Source organism: Neodiprion lecontei, chromosome 4, assembly GCF_021901455.1.
Source record: "Neodiprion lecontei isolate iyNeoLeco1 chromosome 4, iyNeoLeco1.1, whole genome shotgun sequence".
Lineage (NCBI taxonomy): Eukaryota > Metazoa > Arthropoda > Insecta > Hymenoptera > Diprionidae > Neodiprion > Neodiprion lecontei.
In genome coordinates, this window is record NC_060263.1 from 1,267,467 (window position 1) to 1,284,051 (window position 16,585).

At 43.4% G+C, this 16,585-nt stretch overlaps 2 protein-coding genes across 3 annotated transcripts in view; one reads left to right on the forward strand and one right to left on the reverse strand.

Moving 5' to 3' along the window:
• The window catches only part of LOC107217394 (telomerase Cajal body protein 1), a 38,517-nt gene that overhangs the window by 4,485 nt on the left and 17,447 nt on the right, over positions 1-16,585 (reverse strand). Inside the window, exon 3 of the mRNA XM_046738916.1 lies at positions 4,681-4,840. The gene's annotated coding sequence lies outside the window, so the exon portion shown is untranslated. The remainder of the gene's footprint in view (positions 1-4,680; positions 4,841-16,585) is intronic.
• The window catches only part of LOC107217397 (integrin alpha-PS2), a 47,034-nt gene that overhangs the window by 2,071 nt on the left and 28,378 nt on the right, over positions 1-16,585 (forward strand). For both annotated transcript variants that reach the window (XM_015654910.2, XM_015654911.2), the window contains exons 2-3: positions 12,233-12,354; positions 16,362-16,471. In XM_015654910.2, coding sequence (XP_015510396.2) covers positions 12,233-12,354; positions 16,362-16,471 — 232 coding nt within the window. The remainder of the gene's footprint in view (positions 1-12,232; positions 12,355-16,361; positions 16,472-16,585) is intronic.

Sequence of the window (16,585 nt, forward strand, 5' to 3'; positions counted from 1 at the left end):
TCATGATAATTATATGAGTCAATTTTTCTGACCACCACCACGATCGTAGATGAAAATAGAAATTCTCTAATCCTGGTGATGATTAAGACGACTAATTCCGATCATTTCCTGCAAACTCCCAGCGTCAGCGACGTAGGCGTCACCGTTAACCGCTATCGTAAAACGTTCTAATCAGGTTTTCCCACCCAAAGTAAAAGTAAGTATGTGTATAAAGTGTGAAACGCTATGCGCACGGTGACAAGTTCCTTGGCTGCAATGAATTATGAATGACAATCTATATTTATGATAGCGTGGAATATCTGCAGAGGATAAAGATCGATTCGTCACGTCTCTGAGAATATGTATCGAATCAAGGAAAATGTGTAATAGACGGAGTTTCCATATCGTGATTCCCGCAATTAACGACTATCGGTGTAAGTATGAGTGTTGAAATTCTTTTGAAGTGCCTTCACGCATTCCTATCGCTTCTGGCAATTTACTCACAACGTTTTCAGTCGTCACGGTTAGTTTCAAAACTGCTTTTTCTTCATGTGTTCTTCGAAACTGGATCAGTTTACCGATATTTTTGACAACGAGTAACATACAAGTTGTTTTGCTGTTTCACTGCTTCACTGTGTACAATCATTTATCAAGCAATTTCTGAGAAGTGATTCTCACCGCGATGCCGTATTTTTTTCTTCAACTTGCCTTTTAAGGCGACTGCGCAACAATATGTATGGTAAACCGCACGACAAAAATGGTCGTTACAATCAGGCTTTTCACACAAACTCCTTACAAGGAATCGTCGTTGCATCGGAGATGCATAAATTGTCGGAAATGTCAGTTGCACCAGCCTCGCGGTGCCTGGTCTAGTTCTAATCTTGCGTGGGAAATATCAAGAATCTTGTTTTCTACCGGCTAACACATTAGCTTTACCCCATTCAATCCGGCCGAATTATTTTCATCCAAATTTTCTTACCCAGATCCGAATATGAATTTTTGCAGACTGTTTGTATTCCGATGCGACCTGAATTTGTTCACCCACTTCCGGCCCGCTGTGCAATGATAAAGAAATATCGCTGTCATTTCGAATTCACGGCGTGCCTAAGAATGCTGAGCGTGTTGATTTCAGCTGCTTACGAATTAATTACTCTTCAGCGATTCGAGTTTTACGATCGCTTCCAATCATCCTATCCTCCTTCGATAAGTTTTCCACAGACAATTATTGTACGTAATTATTTCGCAAAATCTATCGCAGGTTTCTTCAAGCGTCCGTCGTTGGGTTTTCCTTCCGAGATATAGGCAAGCGACAATAATATAATTCTAAGAAACGTTAAGCGGCTTTTCTGGTACTCCTGTAAAGGACATACTATCTTGAATACGTATGTATGCATGGGTGAAAGTTTATCGCCATTCTTACCGCGATGGCAAAACAAGGAAACCATGGACTTAAACGTCCGTTTAAATGAATATGCGAGTACAATTTTTCCATCCGACAATATTTTCACACCAATTACAACTCACCCGCGGTGGTTTCGGCGTAAGCTGGAGGTTTACACTCGGTATAGTTTTGACCGGCGCGGATTGTAACGAGCATTATAATTAGACGCGGTGGAGCGGCCCAAGTCCTGACGACGAAACGCTAGAACGTGGTCCCATAAGCCAAGATGCCCACTGGCAATGACAGAAAACAAGTTACGAGGCTGCGGGGCCTACGGCCAGAAACTCTTTCCTCGTTATCTCCAAGTGCTACCCGGTCCTCTCTTCACTCCCAGCCACGTGAGGTCTAAAGTGGTCGTTCACTACCCCGGTGGTTGCGTTCTTTCGAATATGGGGAAGAAGAAACGCCGTTTTCGCGTTGCGTTCCACACCATAAGTCGCATAGGCAATTTCCTCGGTCATTCGACTCCGTGGAATTCATTGACGGTGTTCGATTTCACAGAGACAAGCTGACTCGAAACGAACTCACCGTCAAGTCCGTGCGGTTAAACGTTTCGAATTTCAGTATGTGCGATAAGAGCAATTATAAAATTTGCGGCGAAAGAATGTAACAGTTTTTGTTTTTTTTTTCTTTTCTTTTCTCAAAACCATACACGTGTAATGGAATTACAGATCGTTGTCGTACAATCCTCAGCATTCGTTATCGCGGCGTTAAATCTTAATTCTGACCGATTAAACGTTCGGAGGGTTAACTCAAAACATTGGTCGCCGAGCGAGAGGCTCAATTACGGAATAAATTACCAATTCCAGGAGTCTGCTCGGTACCGAAGACTGCTGAATAGTTGAAAGAACAATAGCGCTAGACCGTATCTTGGAATGACTGAAAAATCTTCCAAGCTGCGGCGATAATTCTTCTACCAATACCGAAGGATGCAGGAAGTAGAAGGACAACGAGGCGAACATCTGGTTAGCAGATCGTCTCGAGCGGAGTGACTGGCTAATTTCCGTGTCATTTGGTGGGTGCATGCCCATCGGTAACAAAGCCGAGAATACGAGATGGACGGTGGACGGTGACGTAGGTAGTATCCGGGGCCCCGCCTCGTCGAGCACGTGTTTTCCTTATTTACCACCGTCAAAGTCTGCTGCCGCTGTCTTGGCCGCAGGCGTTTAAACCTTCGTGTATCGGCGCAAAGTTTATTGGCTGGTCGATGTGGGCACGCATAGGACGAGAGGTTCGCCGCTTCGTCTTGGTGCCCCGTAAACGTGATGAAAAAATGTGTGGCAACCCACCTCGCCGAGCCGAGATGAGGCGTGGGTAGAAAGGAACCCGCACATATTACTTAATAGATATTTGTTTGCCAGTCGGCTTATGCGCTTACCTATAGATACAAGTCGGATTGTTTCCAAGTCAATTAGGTATGTGTACACAAACCCGTTTGGGAATCACGTTTTGATATATCGAATGAGTTGCAGATGGTTAGGTACGTCTCATTAGATTATAAAGTCGAAGGCTCAATTGCATTTTCGATTCAATACGATCCTCGCATTCCCTCCACGACCGTTCGATACATTGAGAATAGAATTCTTTCGTCCCACACCGATTCATGGATCGACGATATCTGATTAGAATCTGGAAACAATTCGATAAATAATTCATATCGTACGTGGTTACGGTACACGGACTGCTGTAGCGTTGCAGAGATATGACAGGCTAAGTTTATTAGCCGCAAGAGAATATCGCAGCGCTGCACACAACTGATCACAGTTCGATAAAACGCTATATGTAGCATCGCGTCGTACAATGCGTGATAAAAACTGGGACAACGTGCGTACGTATGCACGTACGATATATATAATTCGATCAAGATTTATCGGGCTTGTTAGTTGATAAGGCGCTCGATACGTTTTTAATTGACCACCGCAGATGTGTTCATCGAGTATTCACAACGATATATTCTGATGCTTAGACTGGCAGAGATTTCGGATGAACTCAACCTCGATTACCGCTCGAAGCGAATTAACCGACGATCAATGTCGGATTGAACTTTAACCGCGATATTTTTCCACCCGTTTTCTCAGCAAAATCGAGAGTTGTTCGTATAAATTTCTTCACCGTTTAGCGGATTCGTGTTTCCGGGATTCTCGATCGAGATTTTGTAACTACAGCTTACAAAAGATGTTACAATCGATCCACTCTCGTTTTTCTGACGATCCTCGACAGCTTCTTCACCGCGGTTTCTCGTCCATGGAATCGTTCTATGGCAGAGTTTCAGCGAACGGATGGTTTCCATCTTTCCCATAACCGTTGCACGTCGAGATTTGAGCCTGCACTTCGTGTCTTTTCAACTCGGGGTGCAACGAAGGCGTTGCACAACGTGGGCACCAGACCTTGCGAAAGCCGGGAGAATCAAGCTTGAGTACTTACATGTGGTGCGGACGCTTAGGTAGTCAGGCACGTACGTGAACCTGGACAAAAACCGTTTCTCCGATTCGGTAAGAAACTTACCCGTCACTCACGAATGCAGGCCCCACCTTTTATTTTGGAGAGAGCCGAGCTCGCTCTGCCGACGGACCAGCTGCTGCTCATGCCCACACCAGCCTCTGATAACCGCGAGTACCCTCAAATTGCTTGGCAAACATGAAACGTCCCTGGCTGAAACTATCCGCAGGTCGTTAATCGTTAATGGAGTTTCCATACCTGAGAAAAGTAGCTAAACGCATCTACGGATTGGACGTTATTGGCAGGCGAAGACTAGAATGGAATGAGATGAAAAAATTTCAAAGATCATTGGGTATTTAGTGAGTAGCTGCATCGCCTCGAATTTTCCGCGTCTCTATATCTATAAAATACTTTACGCATTTGCATTGCGTCCAAAATTGTTATCTTTTTTTTTTTTGAGGATTATTCCATTCATCCTAGAGTTGTCTTGCGCTGCAATGTATGGAGATTTTTTCACTTTACAGAGGTCGAAAACTCATATCTCAGATTAATAATCGTATCTAGACTGATTCTCACAGCGATCGTGTACATTCGGGTAAAAATGGTAACATAAATCAACGGAGGCTTCGTCATGAATAAGTGAAATGTTTGACTGGAAGCTACTTGTGGTTTCATTGTAAAATTATGTATAAACGATGAATATATTTCGAAAGTACAAAGATATAACGTCAATAAATAATACCACGTAACTGCGATAGAGTAAATGAACAACCCCATTCCGTTTCCACTTCTGCAATGAAATCCATACCTGAAATAATTACCTGAATCTTGGAGGACCAAAGAAACGACAATGAATCGTTGGACCGATCACGCGCCTCTTTGAAAATTGAGAATGTACCGGACGATCCGAAGAAATGTTGTTTTCGGAATTTGCGCAGCGGTATTTTGGCCTCTCGTGAAATTCCAGAACTCGCAAGAGTTCTTGAAAGTTGTGGAGTTGGTGCGACCCGCGGTTACGGAAACGAGAAAAATTACCTATAACGGCGTAAGTGTAAAAGTATTAAAGGTAGGGGGGGGGGGGGGGGGCGAATCGATATGGGCGGAAAGACGCGAAGGCGTCAAGGTGACGTTCGCACGGTGCTCCTTATAAGTAGCGTCGTGGCGCTCCGCCGTTGCGTCTTACGTCAGCACGCGGTTCTTTGCACGCATACACGTACGTTGAACAATGTCACACACTAGGCGTGTGCCGATCCGATTAGCAGGCATGATTTCGGGCGATCTAAAAAGACGATCTACATACCTCGAAGAATATCGTACAAGTCGTATAGGTATCATCATTTTGATGCAAACTGGCGAAGATGAAGCTAATCTTTGGAACCGACGTGTTTTTTTCAAATTCCTACACGGGAGGACGGATTCTTCGTAAAGTATAGGTAGTACCTGGAACAAAAAACGAAAAAATTTCATAATCAATATACTATTGCCTATGGAAGTACGTAGAGGTTGTTTTTTAAATCACATTTTGTAGAAATGGTGCACTTTTGAAAAAATTATTCCACTTTTGGCGAAGAAAAACAAAAAAAAAAAAAACAGTAAGTTGTTGAAGATAAAAAAAAAAGGAAAGGTTACGCTAAATAAAAAAAACGGCGTATATACGGACTTCCATAGAGAATGAAATTGCGAAGCTACAGTCAAGATTTCAAATCGATCCATGCAACGGTGTTCTAGCAATCTGTCCTCTCGCTTCGAAAAAAGTGGTTGCGAGAAAAATGCGTTTAAAGTTTTACGAGCAAAATTTTTCTCACCATAGGACCAACTGGATATTGTTTCTATGACCCTAAAATATTATTTAATGACGAGAAAAGTATCGAGTAAAAAAAAAATCGAATTTTCCAAAACCTTACAGCACTGTTACTACTTAAAGGCGTTTACGACTGTCGATGTGAAATTTCACACGCATCGTCTTGTTTGTGAAAATGGTGAAGCCGAAAGGACGACGAGGAGGTAAAGAAAAGATCGTAAAGTCGTGAGAAGATCAAGGATCGAAATCAGAGATCAGTGACGTGGGTCGTCGTTTTGGCGCGAGTTTGAATCCGATGTATGCGCGCGAAGATGGAGAGAAACGAGGATGGCTGACGGCGAAGGAATTTGTCACGGAGGCGGTAGAACCGTTCGTACCTCGTGTCCTTAGAGAGCTGCCGCGTGTTCGGAGAAGCCAGGCAAATGGGTTGAGAATTGGAGATTAGAACGAGAGATTGGACACCGAAGCTCGACGAAGCCGCGGAACGCGGGATTTCTCATAGATCAGCAGCACCGGCATTGAGCAATCCGCCGCCGAGGTGACTCTGGCTCGGGTTATCCCTCCACGGCGTCGACAGATCGAGGCGTCCGATTTTCCCAAATATGGGAATATAAACGAGTTTAGCTATCCGGCATTGTGTCATTGTGTAATAAGTCAATGCGGCGGCGGGTTTCTCGAATATATTCTGGTACCGCGATGCGTTCGCTTCAGCGAATATACAGCGATGTATGTTTGCAAGAACCGCATGATAATGCAGAAAACAATCCGTACACGATGTTCGTTGGATGGTTCAGACAGGCGTTCTCCTCGATTTCGTAATTGTTGTTCGACTTGAGTGGCTATTCTTATACATCGTTTGATGTAACCCACTTATTAACTCAGATATATATATATATATATGATAACGATAGATTCTTGCAAATTTGCATTGTAACCGAAGAGATAAGAAGGCGACGCATACCGAAAAAGAACGAGGTCAGGAACTCGCGGTGTTATTGCGCAATTAATGATGCGAGACGTTTCAATTGCCACTTAAGGTCGTAAGGAACTACAATGGCCTCTGAAAGTGAGGCAGATCAGTCAAATTGCACGGGACTGCAACAAAAATATTTTATTTCAACTCCCATGCGTGGGATGTTGTTGGTAAATATTATGCTTTCGAGTGTGCTGTATACAATATTTTTGCAGAATACAGGCATAAAAATAATGAATAAACCACCGCCTTCGTTACAATGAACTTAACGATATTTCTTATAAAATTAGACAACCAATTTCTTCTTCTCGAAATATCTTCTTCTCTTTGATACACATCCGCTTTCCATTTTCCGTTTATTCTCGAGTCTCACTCGTTGTCAGATACATATTAAATGAAAGTAAGAAATCACTTTTGCATTGGATCTTTAGAATCAAGAATAGGATAGCAGATTTCGAGTTAAACGAGAGTTTCACTCTAAACGAAACTACAAACACGAGTTCGAGGAAAAAACCTGGCGCTATGAAAATTTTTGAGTATATTTCCCAGTTTCGGTGAGTAAAAGTTTATGAAATAATCTGTGCAGTTTTTTGGTTGGAGCCCTATTTTATTGCTACACGCATCGTCGTCCTGTTTTCTTCTTTTCATACATAGCTGTTGTGACAGATGATTATAAGTCGCGCTCCGAGACTTGAGCTACCGTTCAATAAGTGCGAAATAAATTAAATTGGCCGGCTTCGAAGCCGCAATTTTCCGAAACAACGGTAGACATATGGTACAGAATTGAATCCGCTGCAATTAGAGAGATATTCATGCTATCCAATGGCCGAGTATATGAATGAAACGATTGCACGTGGGTAGATGCTGAAACGCGATTGCGTTGGCGTAAGTTTCGACGGTGCAAAGGAACCATTGCTAAATTGAATTATGTGGCATCGTATGCCTATATTTGAACCGCTGTACCTGATCGGCGCGTAAAAGAATTGCAGCTACGCGATAGTCGTTGGTTCGTTTGATTCACCGGCAAATAACGGTGGCCAGAGTAAAATTCTACGACATCCACTTCGATGCGAAGAGAATGAAAGACGGGCAGAAACGAGTAGAGCAAAGATTGAGGAGCGGCCTGCGGATGCGAAACCATCCCGTCCCACGCAACGAATGATAACTCGACATGCGACTAAACTCGCGAGATGATAACGGTAACGCAATGTTCTTGGGAATAAGATAACGCCATTCGCTTGCCAGATAAAAGTGAAAAACAATACGTATTCTAAAGACGAGATTCGCAGTAATCAGCGTGCTTACAGAGGTGATTATCGCATTAGAGAGGTTCATTTTTTAACTTTTTTTTTTTTCATTTTTCGAGTGGCGCCTTGAAAAAAACAGGCAAAAAATAAACCAGCCTATTATGGTACCGACGACGATTCAATTCCATTTTTAAACGATGCATTATTGCGCATGTATTCGTGCATATGGAATAGTATACGTGGTACAGTATAAGTATATGCATGACATGTGAGTTGACGATTGACACTTTTGAAGCAACAACACGCCTGTACACTGTAATTTACTCACGCGGTGTTAGAGTAGACTTTGCACTATGTTCGAGGATCATCCAACGGCAAATAGACATTTTAAGCGATGACTCGTCTAGAATTTCGCTACACGAGCTTTCAAAATCGAACGTTTATCTGGAAGATGAAAATTCTCATCGGTAATGAAATTTCGCATCCAGTTGAAGCGCAGTGTTTGTGTAAAAAATGTGAAAGTCAAACATTTGCAAGGAAGAAAAAGATATCGAGGCGAAAAAAGAATCACCCAGTCGACGTTCGCAACATCAGATGAAACGACAACGGGCACTTGATAAGTATAAAAGACCATGCGTGTGTGTCAGGGTCTGCGATCATTCTCCGCTGATGTAAGCACGCGTTAAACCGAATGAATTGCCCTGATTGCGTAAGTCGCTTATGGCGTTTTACTCGTGCTCATAAATACACACGCGCGCACGTACTTGCATATTAACACACTCAATCGGAGTAAGACTGATACTTTGCATTTTACCTTAGAGTTATACCCGGTGTTCGTTCAAGGCGATTATGCGGTGTTCTATAGTAACGTGCACAGACCACCACGACGTCTATCAAGTCGTATACGTAACGGCAGTGTGTCAAGGCCTTGCGGAGAGTCTTTACTAGGCAAATCTCACGAGTTCACGTTCACGGGTCTCGGGGAATCGTCTCTCGTTTCGACGACGTCGACATCCTCACCGTGATGGTAAAAAGGCGACTCTTATCGACAATTTATCCAGGAGCGGCTCCAAGAAAAATTATAACTTACATGGCGGAAATTATCCTACGAACGAGAAACTTCATTTGTCAATGTCAGTCAGAAATTTTCTTTATATCGTAACAACACACATGCGGAGCGAAAGCAATATCCGAAAACGATTAAGGATGACCGATAAAACGGCAGGGGGTTTCAGCTACGCTTCAGCTTGCGGGCCCAATTTCGATGGGCTTTACACTTAAGGGATTTCTAACCATACCAGAATTAACATTCGGTTTTCGATAAAATTTGGCAATTCAATAGATTTATGTGATTCAATCGCCAGATAAAAATTTTGTACCGATTCACGGGATTGTTTATGAGATGTGAGCAAATATGTCTTCGCTTATTCCACACGTGTTCTTATGGAGAAACGGACGAGAAAGCCAAATTCTCAAAAACCTGTTAGGCTAGTCAGACACGCAACGCAACCGAATTTTGACTAGCTGCGTAACGCCGTTAAAACCTTCCTTAAGTTTGTTTTACCGAAACGCGTGGCAGTTATTCTTTTTCCACCCGAGGGCCACCGAAGAATCAACGTTTCGACGGCTCATTCCCGTGACGAGATAATGACTTATTTCGTTGCTCCGGAATTAAGCCAGGGAACGAATTGTTACGCCCTCTTAAAATTGTAACGCATATCGGTTAAATTTATTCAGACGGTTTTCGAAGACGGGCGATAATTCGGTGCCTCCGCAGGATTAATCCTCATGAAGTCTACTGCCCGGGGTAGATAAAAATAAATAAACGCGAAGCCTCGAGATCCTGCCACTGTGCAAGTGACGGGCAGGCAATTAAAATGTGTCCTTAAGATGCCAGGCGAGCTGACATTTTCGTGAGGGGATTACACGAAGAGTCGTTGGATTCGAGAGGGGCGGATGTCCCCGCGAATCGTTCAAACTCTTCCCGGCAAACCTTGGCAGGAATACAAAAAGGCCGAGTATGACTAATCGCGTTTCTTCGACTGGTGCCGACCAAGACCTGCACTTCCTTTTAAATTGCGTTTATGAATGTTCAATGCCGTACTCGGTACCGTACATATGCTTCCAAATTAAGAAATGATCTCGCAGCGCGATTCTCGATAATCGCATCAGGACGGTTGTTTCATCGTTGAACATTGTCGTTCGGTGAATGGTAAAAATTTATTATTGAACGTTGAATCACGTACGGATGGTTTCGTAGCACGGGGTATAATTGTGGCGGTAAATAAAAAGCGCTACAACCTGGCAAAGCCGACCGTAACGATAAAAATACACTTGCAATTAGTTGTCAAAACCATGATACCCCATGCTTCACTCGGAGCTGTAGTCACCTACAATTTTCTCACTTCCGGAATAAGGTACGCGGCGGGCGCTCCCTGGTAATAATTGCACCGCCGATAATGGACTGAGAGGTGTGCATGTGTTAGCCCAATTTTGCGTCCACAAACAACGCGGCGTTCACGTAGTGCACCAGAGTGGGCTGGACGTGTATGTTATTCTTTCACATGCAGCCTGCGCGTAATAAATCAGCCGACTACACAGGCCGATGCACCTCGTCCATCAATCCAATCTCGGTAATAGACCAGATCCATAAGCATCTGCGTCGAGGCGTTGTGAGTTGCATGAAAAGCCAAGCGCGAGGCGAACCTTGGCTATCGAACCGATGAAGATAATGGGCAATTTTTTTTTGTGGTAAATTGGACGCTGAGTTTTTAGGGGTGGGGTACAGCCTGGATGGTCTAAAATCATATCTATTGCTAGGAGTTTTTTTTTTTTAAGTAAATGAAACCACTTTTTTTAAAGTAAAGGAAAACGTGGTCGCTCGTTACTTGTAAGCGCCATGTCGCTATTTCGTTATTAATTTGAATGAAAAAAATCTAAAATGTTCTTGAAATTATAAATAATAAAGCCCTCAAACTGAAATTGATCCAAGTGTTATCATTTTCTTTAAAAAAAATAATCAAAATACTCCTAACAATAGGTATGATTTTAGACCGTCCAAGATGTACACCTTCCCTTAAAGAATCTGATCATAATGGTACGCGATCTTTTACCCAGGCTCGTTTATGCGTGCCCATGTAAAGGTATGATGCACCGGTGTGTTTTAGATGCAAGATATCAGAACTGCAAATGACGACGAGACTCCCGCGGTTTTCTTGCCAACCGTAATCAGTCATCCACGCAATGCATAAGCAGCTCTTGTCGCAAGTAACTTTATACGTACTATAATTGAGAAATTCTCAATACAGCACATTTTATACACTGCGGTCTGACTTCGTATTCAGCCCTAGTCCAAACAAATTATTATTCTCGAGCAGCGCGTGTTTTATGTTCCTGGTATCGAAATGACGAATTAGTCTACTAATTCGCGATCACGTCACACGCTGAATTAACGCGAATCTTCGGCACGCCGATGACCGCTGCTGACCTGTATTTGCGTAATCCACAGCGGTTGATAATTTCGTCGATCACTGCGAAAGTCGGGGAGGAAATATGGTTCAAAGTACACTTAATCCGAGGCGTTGGAGACTGCGATGTAATTATTTTCGTCAGGATGTTTGTAACCGAGCGCGGTTTTGAGTGTTGCCTGATTTTTTATCGGGCTTAAAAACTAAATCAACATTAATTACATACCGCAACGATGAGTATATATAGCTGTTGCGCGATTTCACTAGTACAGGACATACGACGAACAAAGTTCCGTGTAATCGGTGAGTCAAACGGATGACGTGAACTATTGATGGAGGGTCTTCTGTTGACTGGGAATTTATGGATATAACACAATCATGTCTCGTTCAGAATTGTTTTCCGCTGCGGCGTGAGATATAAGTTATACGTTAATTCCAACATTTGTTTTTTTCACCAACAACCTATTCATGTGCCATTTATCACGAAAGAGAGATGAAATTCTTCAGGGCTGTTTGTCAGAGAATTGCAATAATCAACATACGAAACGTTCCGACTCGACTTTCGAAGCGTGTGCAAAACATGCATCGTTATATTAATGAAAATGACTTATTTCCAACGGTGAAAGGTTTCGAAATTCACATTTTTCGCACAGCTCAGGAAGTAGTTCGCTCTTTTATGGTAAGGTAATGCCAGAGTGCCTCTGGAGGGGCTTAAATGTCAAAGTTGAATGATCTGATTGGGCAACCATCGCAGGTACACGGTCTTGAATACCGCACATTTATGAAACGTATGCAATACGTAAGCAGATATAAAATTGCCGATATTAAACTATCCAGCTGGTATAAAGTAATATTTAATTAATGTATGTCTGTTTTGTGCTTCAGGGTTATAGTCGGTGCGCCAGCTGCCCAAACTAGGCAAGAGGGCGTGGAAAAAGGAGGTGCAGTATACACCTGTCATTTCGCTACTGACAACAACTGTTCGCAGATCAACTTCGACCCAGAGGGTAAGTTGTTCTGACTTGTGCTAATTTCAGACAACAGTAGTCCTAGTAGATTTCGAAGGATTTCGGAGCCAAGCGACGAAGGAAAAAGATGGGTGGGGATTAAGAACTAAAATTGTCGATTGATAGAAGGACCAGAATATCAATATAATAACGTGGCAAGTGCAAATATAGAAAGTCGCAATACGGATCGATAAAATGTAGAAAGGTCAAAACCTTCAAAAGATTCTATATTATCGAAAGGAGTTCTGAGGATTCTATTTTTTTACTCCTCCATCCTCCTACTTTCAACATTTTTAAATTCTATAAACCAAGTTTTCGCCTCGTTAAAAATTCGATATTGTGCCCTTTCAATTTTTTGACTCTTCTATGTTTTTACCCCCACCCAAAAAGATTATACGTAAAAGTGACGGAAAATTGAGTACTTAGCATCGTTCCTCGAAGATAAGGATCAAAGGACTGCCGAGAAAAAGCAAAATCCTCGTCAGAGTTCAGTTGCGGTATAATAATTTGAACGGTATAAGAGCTGCACAGCTATCTCGTAAGAATCATGATCGGAAGGCAAGTAGGTAGTAAAAATACAGCAGAATCGATTCCTGGGATCAACCGGTTCTGGACACGCGTCTTTATACAGCAAACAACTTCTCGTATTGATTACGAAGATGTCCGGACAAGGTCGTCGATTCCCGGCTAATTCGCCTTGAATTCCGTTTCCCACCTGCGGATGGACGCATGGACTCTGAGCGTGAAATTGAGATGAAGTGAAATTTTCATAAAGCAAGAAAAAAAACATACCGACGCAAGCAACTGACTACAGAAAACGTTTACCTGATAAACGTGCAAGTTACTGTGACAGTTTAAGTTGAAGTGCGACAAGGACTCAACACGCATCCAACAGAATGCAAGTTATTGATAAGGCAGGAATGACGGAAAATATTTAACGAGGTCTGAAGGTCCGGCGAGGTATTTAACGCCGTATCTAGATAACCGAAAAAATGACTGTCCAAGTTTAACGGTCATCAACGAAGCTCGAGGTGAAATCATACATTCCATGGAACACGCTCGAGTATTTAACATCGTTTGATCGTCACCTTGCGATAAATAACTGTCTCGATGTATGTTTTCCACGCTTGTACCTACGTGTAAATCCTAGTGCATACAGCATATTTTTTCCGACTATACAGCTCCGTCATGGACCGAAAATAACTACCTAAGACTCTCTGCAAGGTTGTATGGGCATGAGTATACGGGCTTATTACGTGTCGACGCGACTTCTATATAAAAACAAAACAAAAAGAGAGAGAGAGAGAGGGAGAGAAAATATGCGTTATGTATCACTGTACAATGTAAAGGAAGTGGGCTTAACTCGTGAGCTGACAAAAGAAACGCCATCTGGTGGCAGGAAACATACTGTACAATTTCAGAATACTCGTACCTAGACGTATAATTTAATAACAAAACTCGGTCATGGCAGTATTTTTAAGTCTGTATCAACATTGACTGTAACGAATTGCGAGCCGCGTTATGTTGCAAGAAATTTTTAGTACAAAGAATTTCGTTTAATTTATTTAAAACGCTTACCGTCCAGCTTCTTTAGCCACACCCGGTATATAATATCACAGGGTTCAAAGAGGCTCGTAAAATCATAGAAACAAATTCATTAACAATCGAGCGATGAGATTAAAGAGTGTGTTGAGACTGTGAAAGTCTGTTGCAAATTCGAATACACATGTCACATGTTGGTATTTTAGCCCTCCACACTGGCTACGATACACGCGACTCGAGTGTATGCAATCGAGAAACTTTTAGCACCGCTGACTAGAATGCCACGACTCGGGAGTGTTCTTTTCATCTAACGCATGACCTACATTCTCCCTGACCCTAGAAAGAAAGCTCTGGTGAACCCTGCGTGGGCGTTCACATGAGACCATATTATAACAGATGTGGACACGTTTGCGGAGAACAGCGTTGTGCTCGATGGATACCAAGTTGTTAACCCAAACATTTAACTCGATCTTCGACCGTTTCTGGTAATTGAATCGTACCGGAAATTGACACGAAACCAAGCAACGGAATGTAGCCATTAAAAAATCTTTAATTTTCTGATCGTAAGTGAAGATTGATCCGGGTATCCCAGGGATTGAGACTGCGGGATGGGTATACCTGTAATGCATGACCAGCAGCGGCATATCGTCGTTGCAGAAACCAGTAGCAGCGGCTACCGATCAACGATTCGATCACCGCCGGGTTCGGCTATGTTGTTATCCGTGTAGAGCCAATTAGTATATCGACTTGGCTTCTACAACTTTCTCATTCGGTAGTAGGTACAGAATACGCCGTGTGTTTCTGCCTCTCGCAAACTTAGTCCTGCACGCGCGACACGTGTATATATGGGTATGTAGCAGAGACTGTGTACGGTGGGTCGATATATCCGAGGATAATTAGCCACCTCCTGTTGTTCGACAAACAACGATTCTTGTCCAATTAAATACCATCCGAATACCAAAATCATTAAAGAACATCGCGCGTGTCTGGACCTTGGGGGTATTTTCAATGTGTCAAAGTGAATCCGTCAAACAAATTGCGCGTGAAATTGTTGGATTACAGAACGTTAACGTGCCACTTAAAACCCTTTTTGTCAAGTCAGTTAACCCCGTAATAACGACCGATGATTATTCCCGCGATGGCTAATTACGAGGCGCCGGTTGAAACTGGTCTAGATTCAAAATAGTACCCACCAGCCTCGGCTTGCCGAGTCATCTTCGAAAATAAACCCTGACATCAGTCCGTGTAACCCTGATCCGGATCCACTGATTTCCTTTCGTTCGCTACGAGGCAAACCATGGTGAAAAAATCCCGCAGCGCAACGTGGATGTCCACGAATGGGAGTCGACGAAGAATGACCTCGGAGGTCACTAACTTCCCATACGGCTACGCCGCGTCACTCGGTGACGATGATACCACCGCGTCGGTGTTCGTCGTCGCGATGCTGCGCCCTGACGATGAAGTGGATGAGATACGGAGAAGCATGAAACGCGGCGCAAGAACCAGCACCGCCTAATACAGCCGAGAACGTGTTGGCTCTGGACGTGGTTGACCGTCTCCGCAGCTGGTGTTCCCAGCTCGACTGCGCAGCCACCGTTTCTCTTTATACGGAAATCGAATGACCCATACGGGTAACGGGTTCACCGCAGAGGTACACGAAGGCCGAAGAAATCGCCGGCTGCGTACTTTTAACCCGAGTCCGAGTCCGAGTCTCTTGGAAGAACTATATTTGGAAAAAATCTGACGTTTCCATTCGTTCCGGACAGGTGTTCCGGATATCCGTTTTTAATCGCGGTTTGTTGCACGTTACTGGAAGCACATCGCGCTTCGCTTAAACCGTAGATTTTCGGTAAACAAAGGTTCAAAAAGGCAAAAGTTTGTCATGCGGGATGTGTAGAATGGCCATCGGAGGCGTATAACCTAAAGTCACATCTTTGTCGAATCAAAAAAGGAAAGTAGGCAGAGTCAAGTACTCTGCGTAACGGGAGACAGAAACAGCATTGGATTCTCTTGAATGAAGCGGCGGCAACTGGCTCGGGTTTGGAATTGGATTGAAACTTGAAGGATACGTAACTCGGTGCTGCACCTGGTACTGGTATACGCAATAAGCGTCTGTTGCGGGAACTCGCCGGCAATGTTCTCGCAGAGTTGCCTGTCTCGTTATACATACTTATATAGCGTCTTTCTCGGTTATACGGTATTACACCAGCAGAGCCTCGTCCTGTTCATTGACGTATTAGGTTACTCTCCGCGAAGAAGCGGAGTCGACCCTGCCAACTGGATATACCGCCTCCCCTGCGGAAACCAGCGAGTGTGCAGTAAGACTCAATTCCGAACCAGATATTGCACCTGGCAGCCTCGTACCTACTTCGAAATCGCGATTGTTTCGACCGTTTTTAATCCACTCATCCCCGTCGTATCGGATAGTACGCGCAACTGATGCGATGATTCTAATATAATTGCAGGGAACATGTGGAACGCGAAAATAGGGGCGGCCTACCAAGTGGACAACAAAACGGCCCAATGGTTCGGAGCGACAGTTTCAACGACGGACGAGGTGGACGGACCCATACTGGTAAGTGCATCAGTGTCAATTATAAAAAATCGTTTAGGAAACTGACAAACTTCAGAGGTATTTCGGTCCTCGAGTAGATGGATGCGCAGGCAACGTCAAAGCTGAGGCGACCCG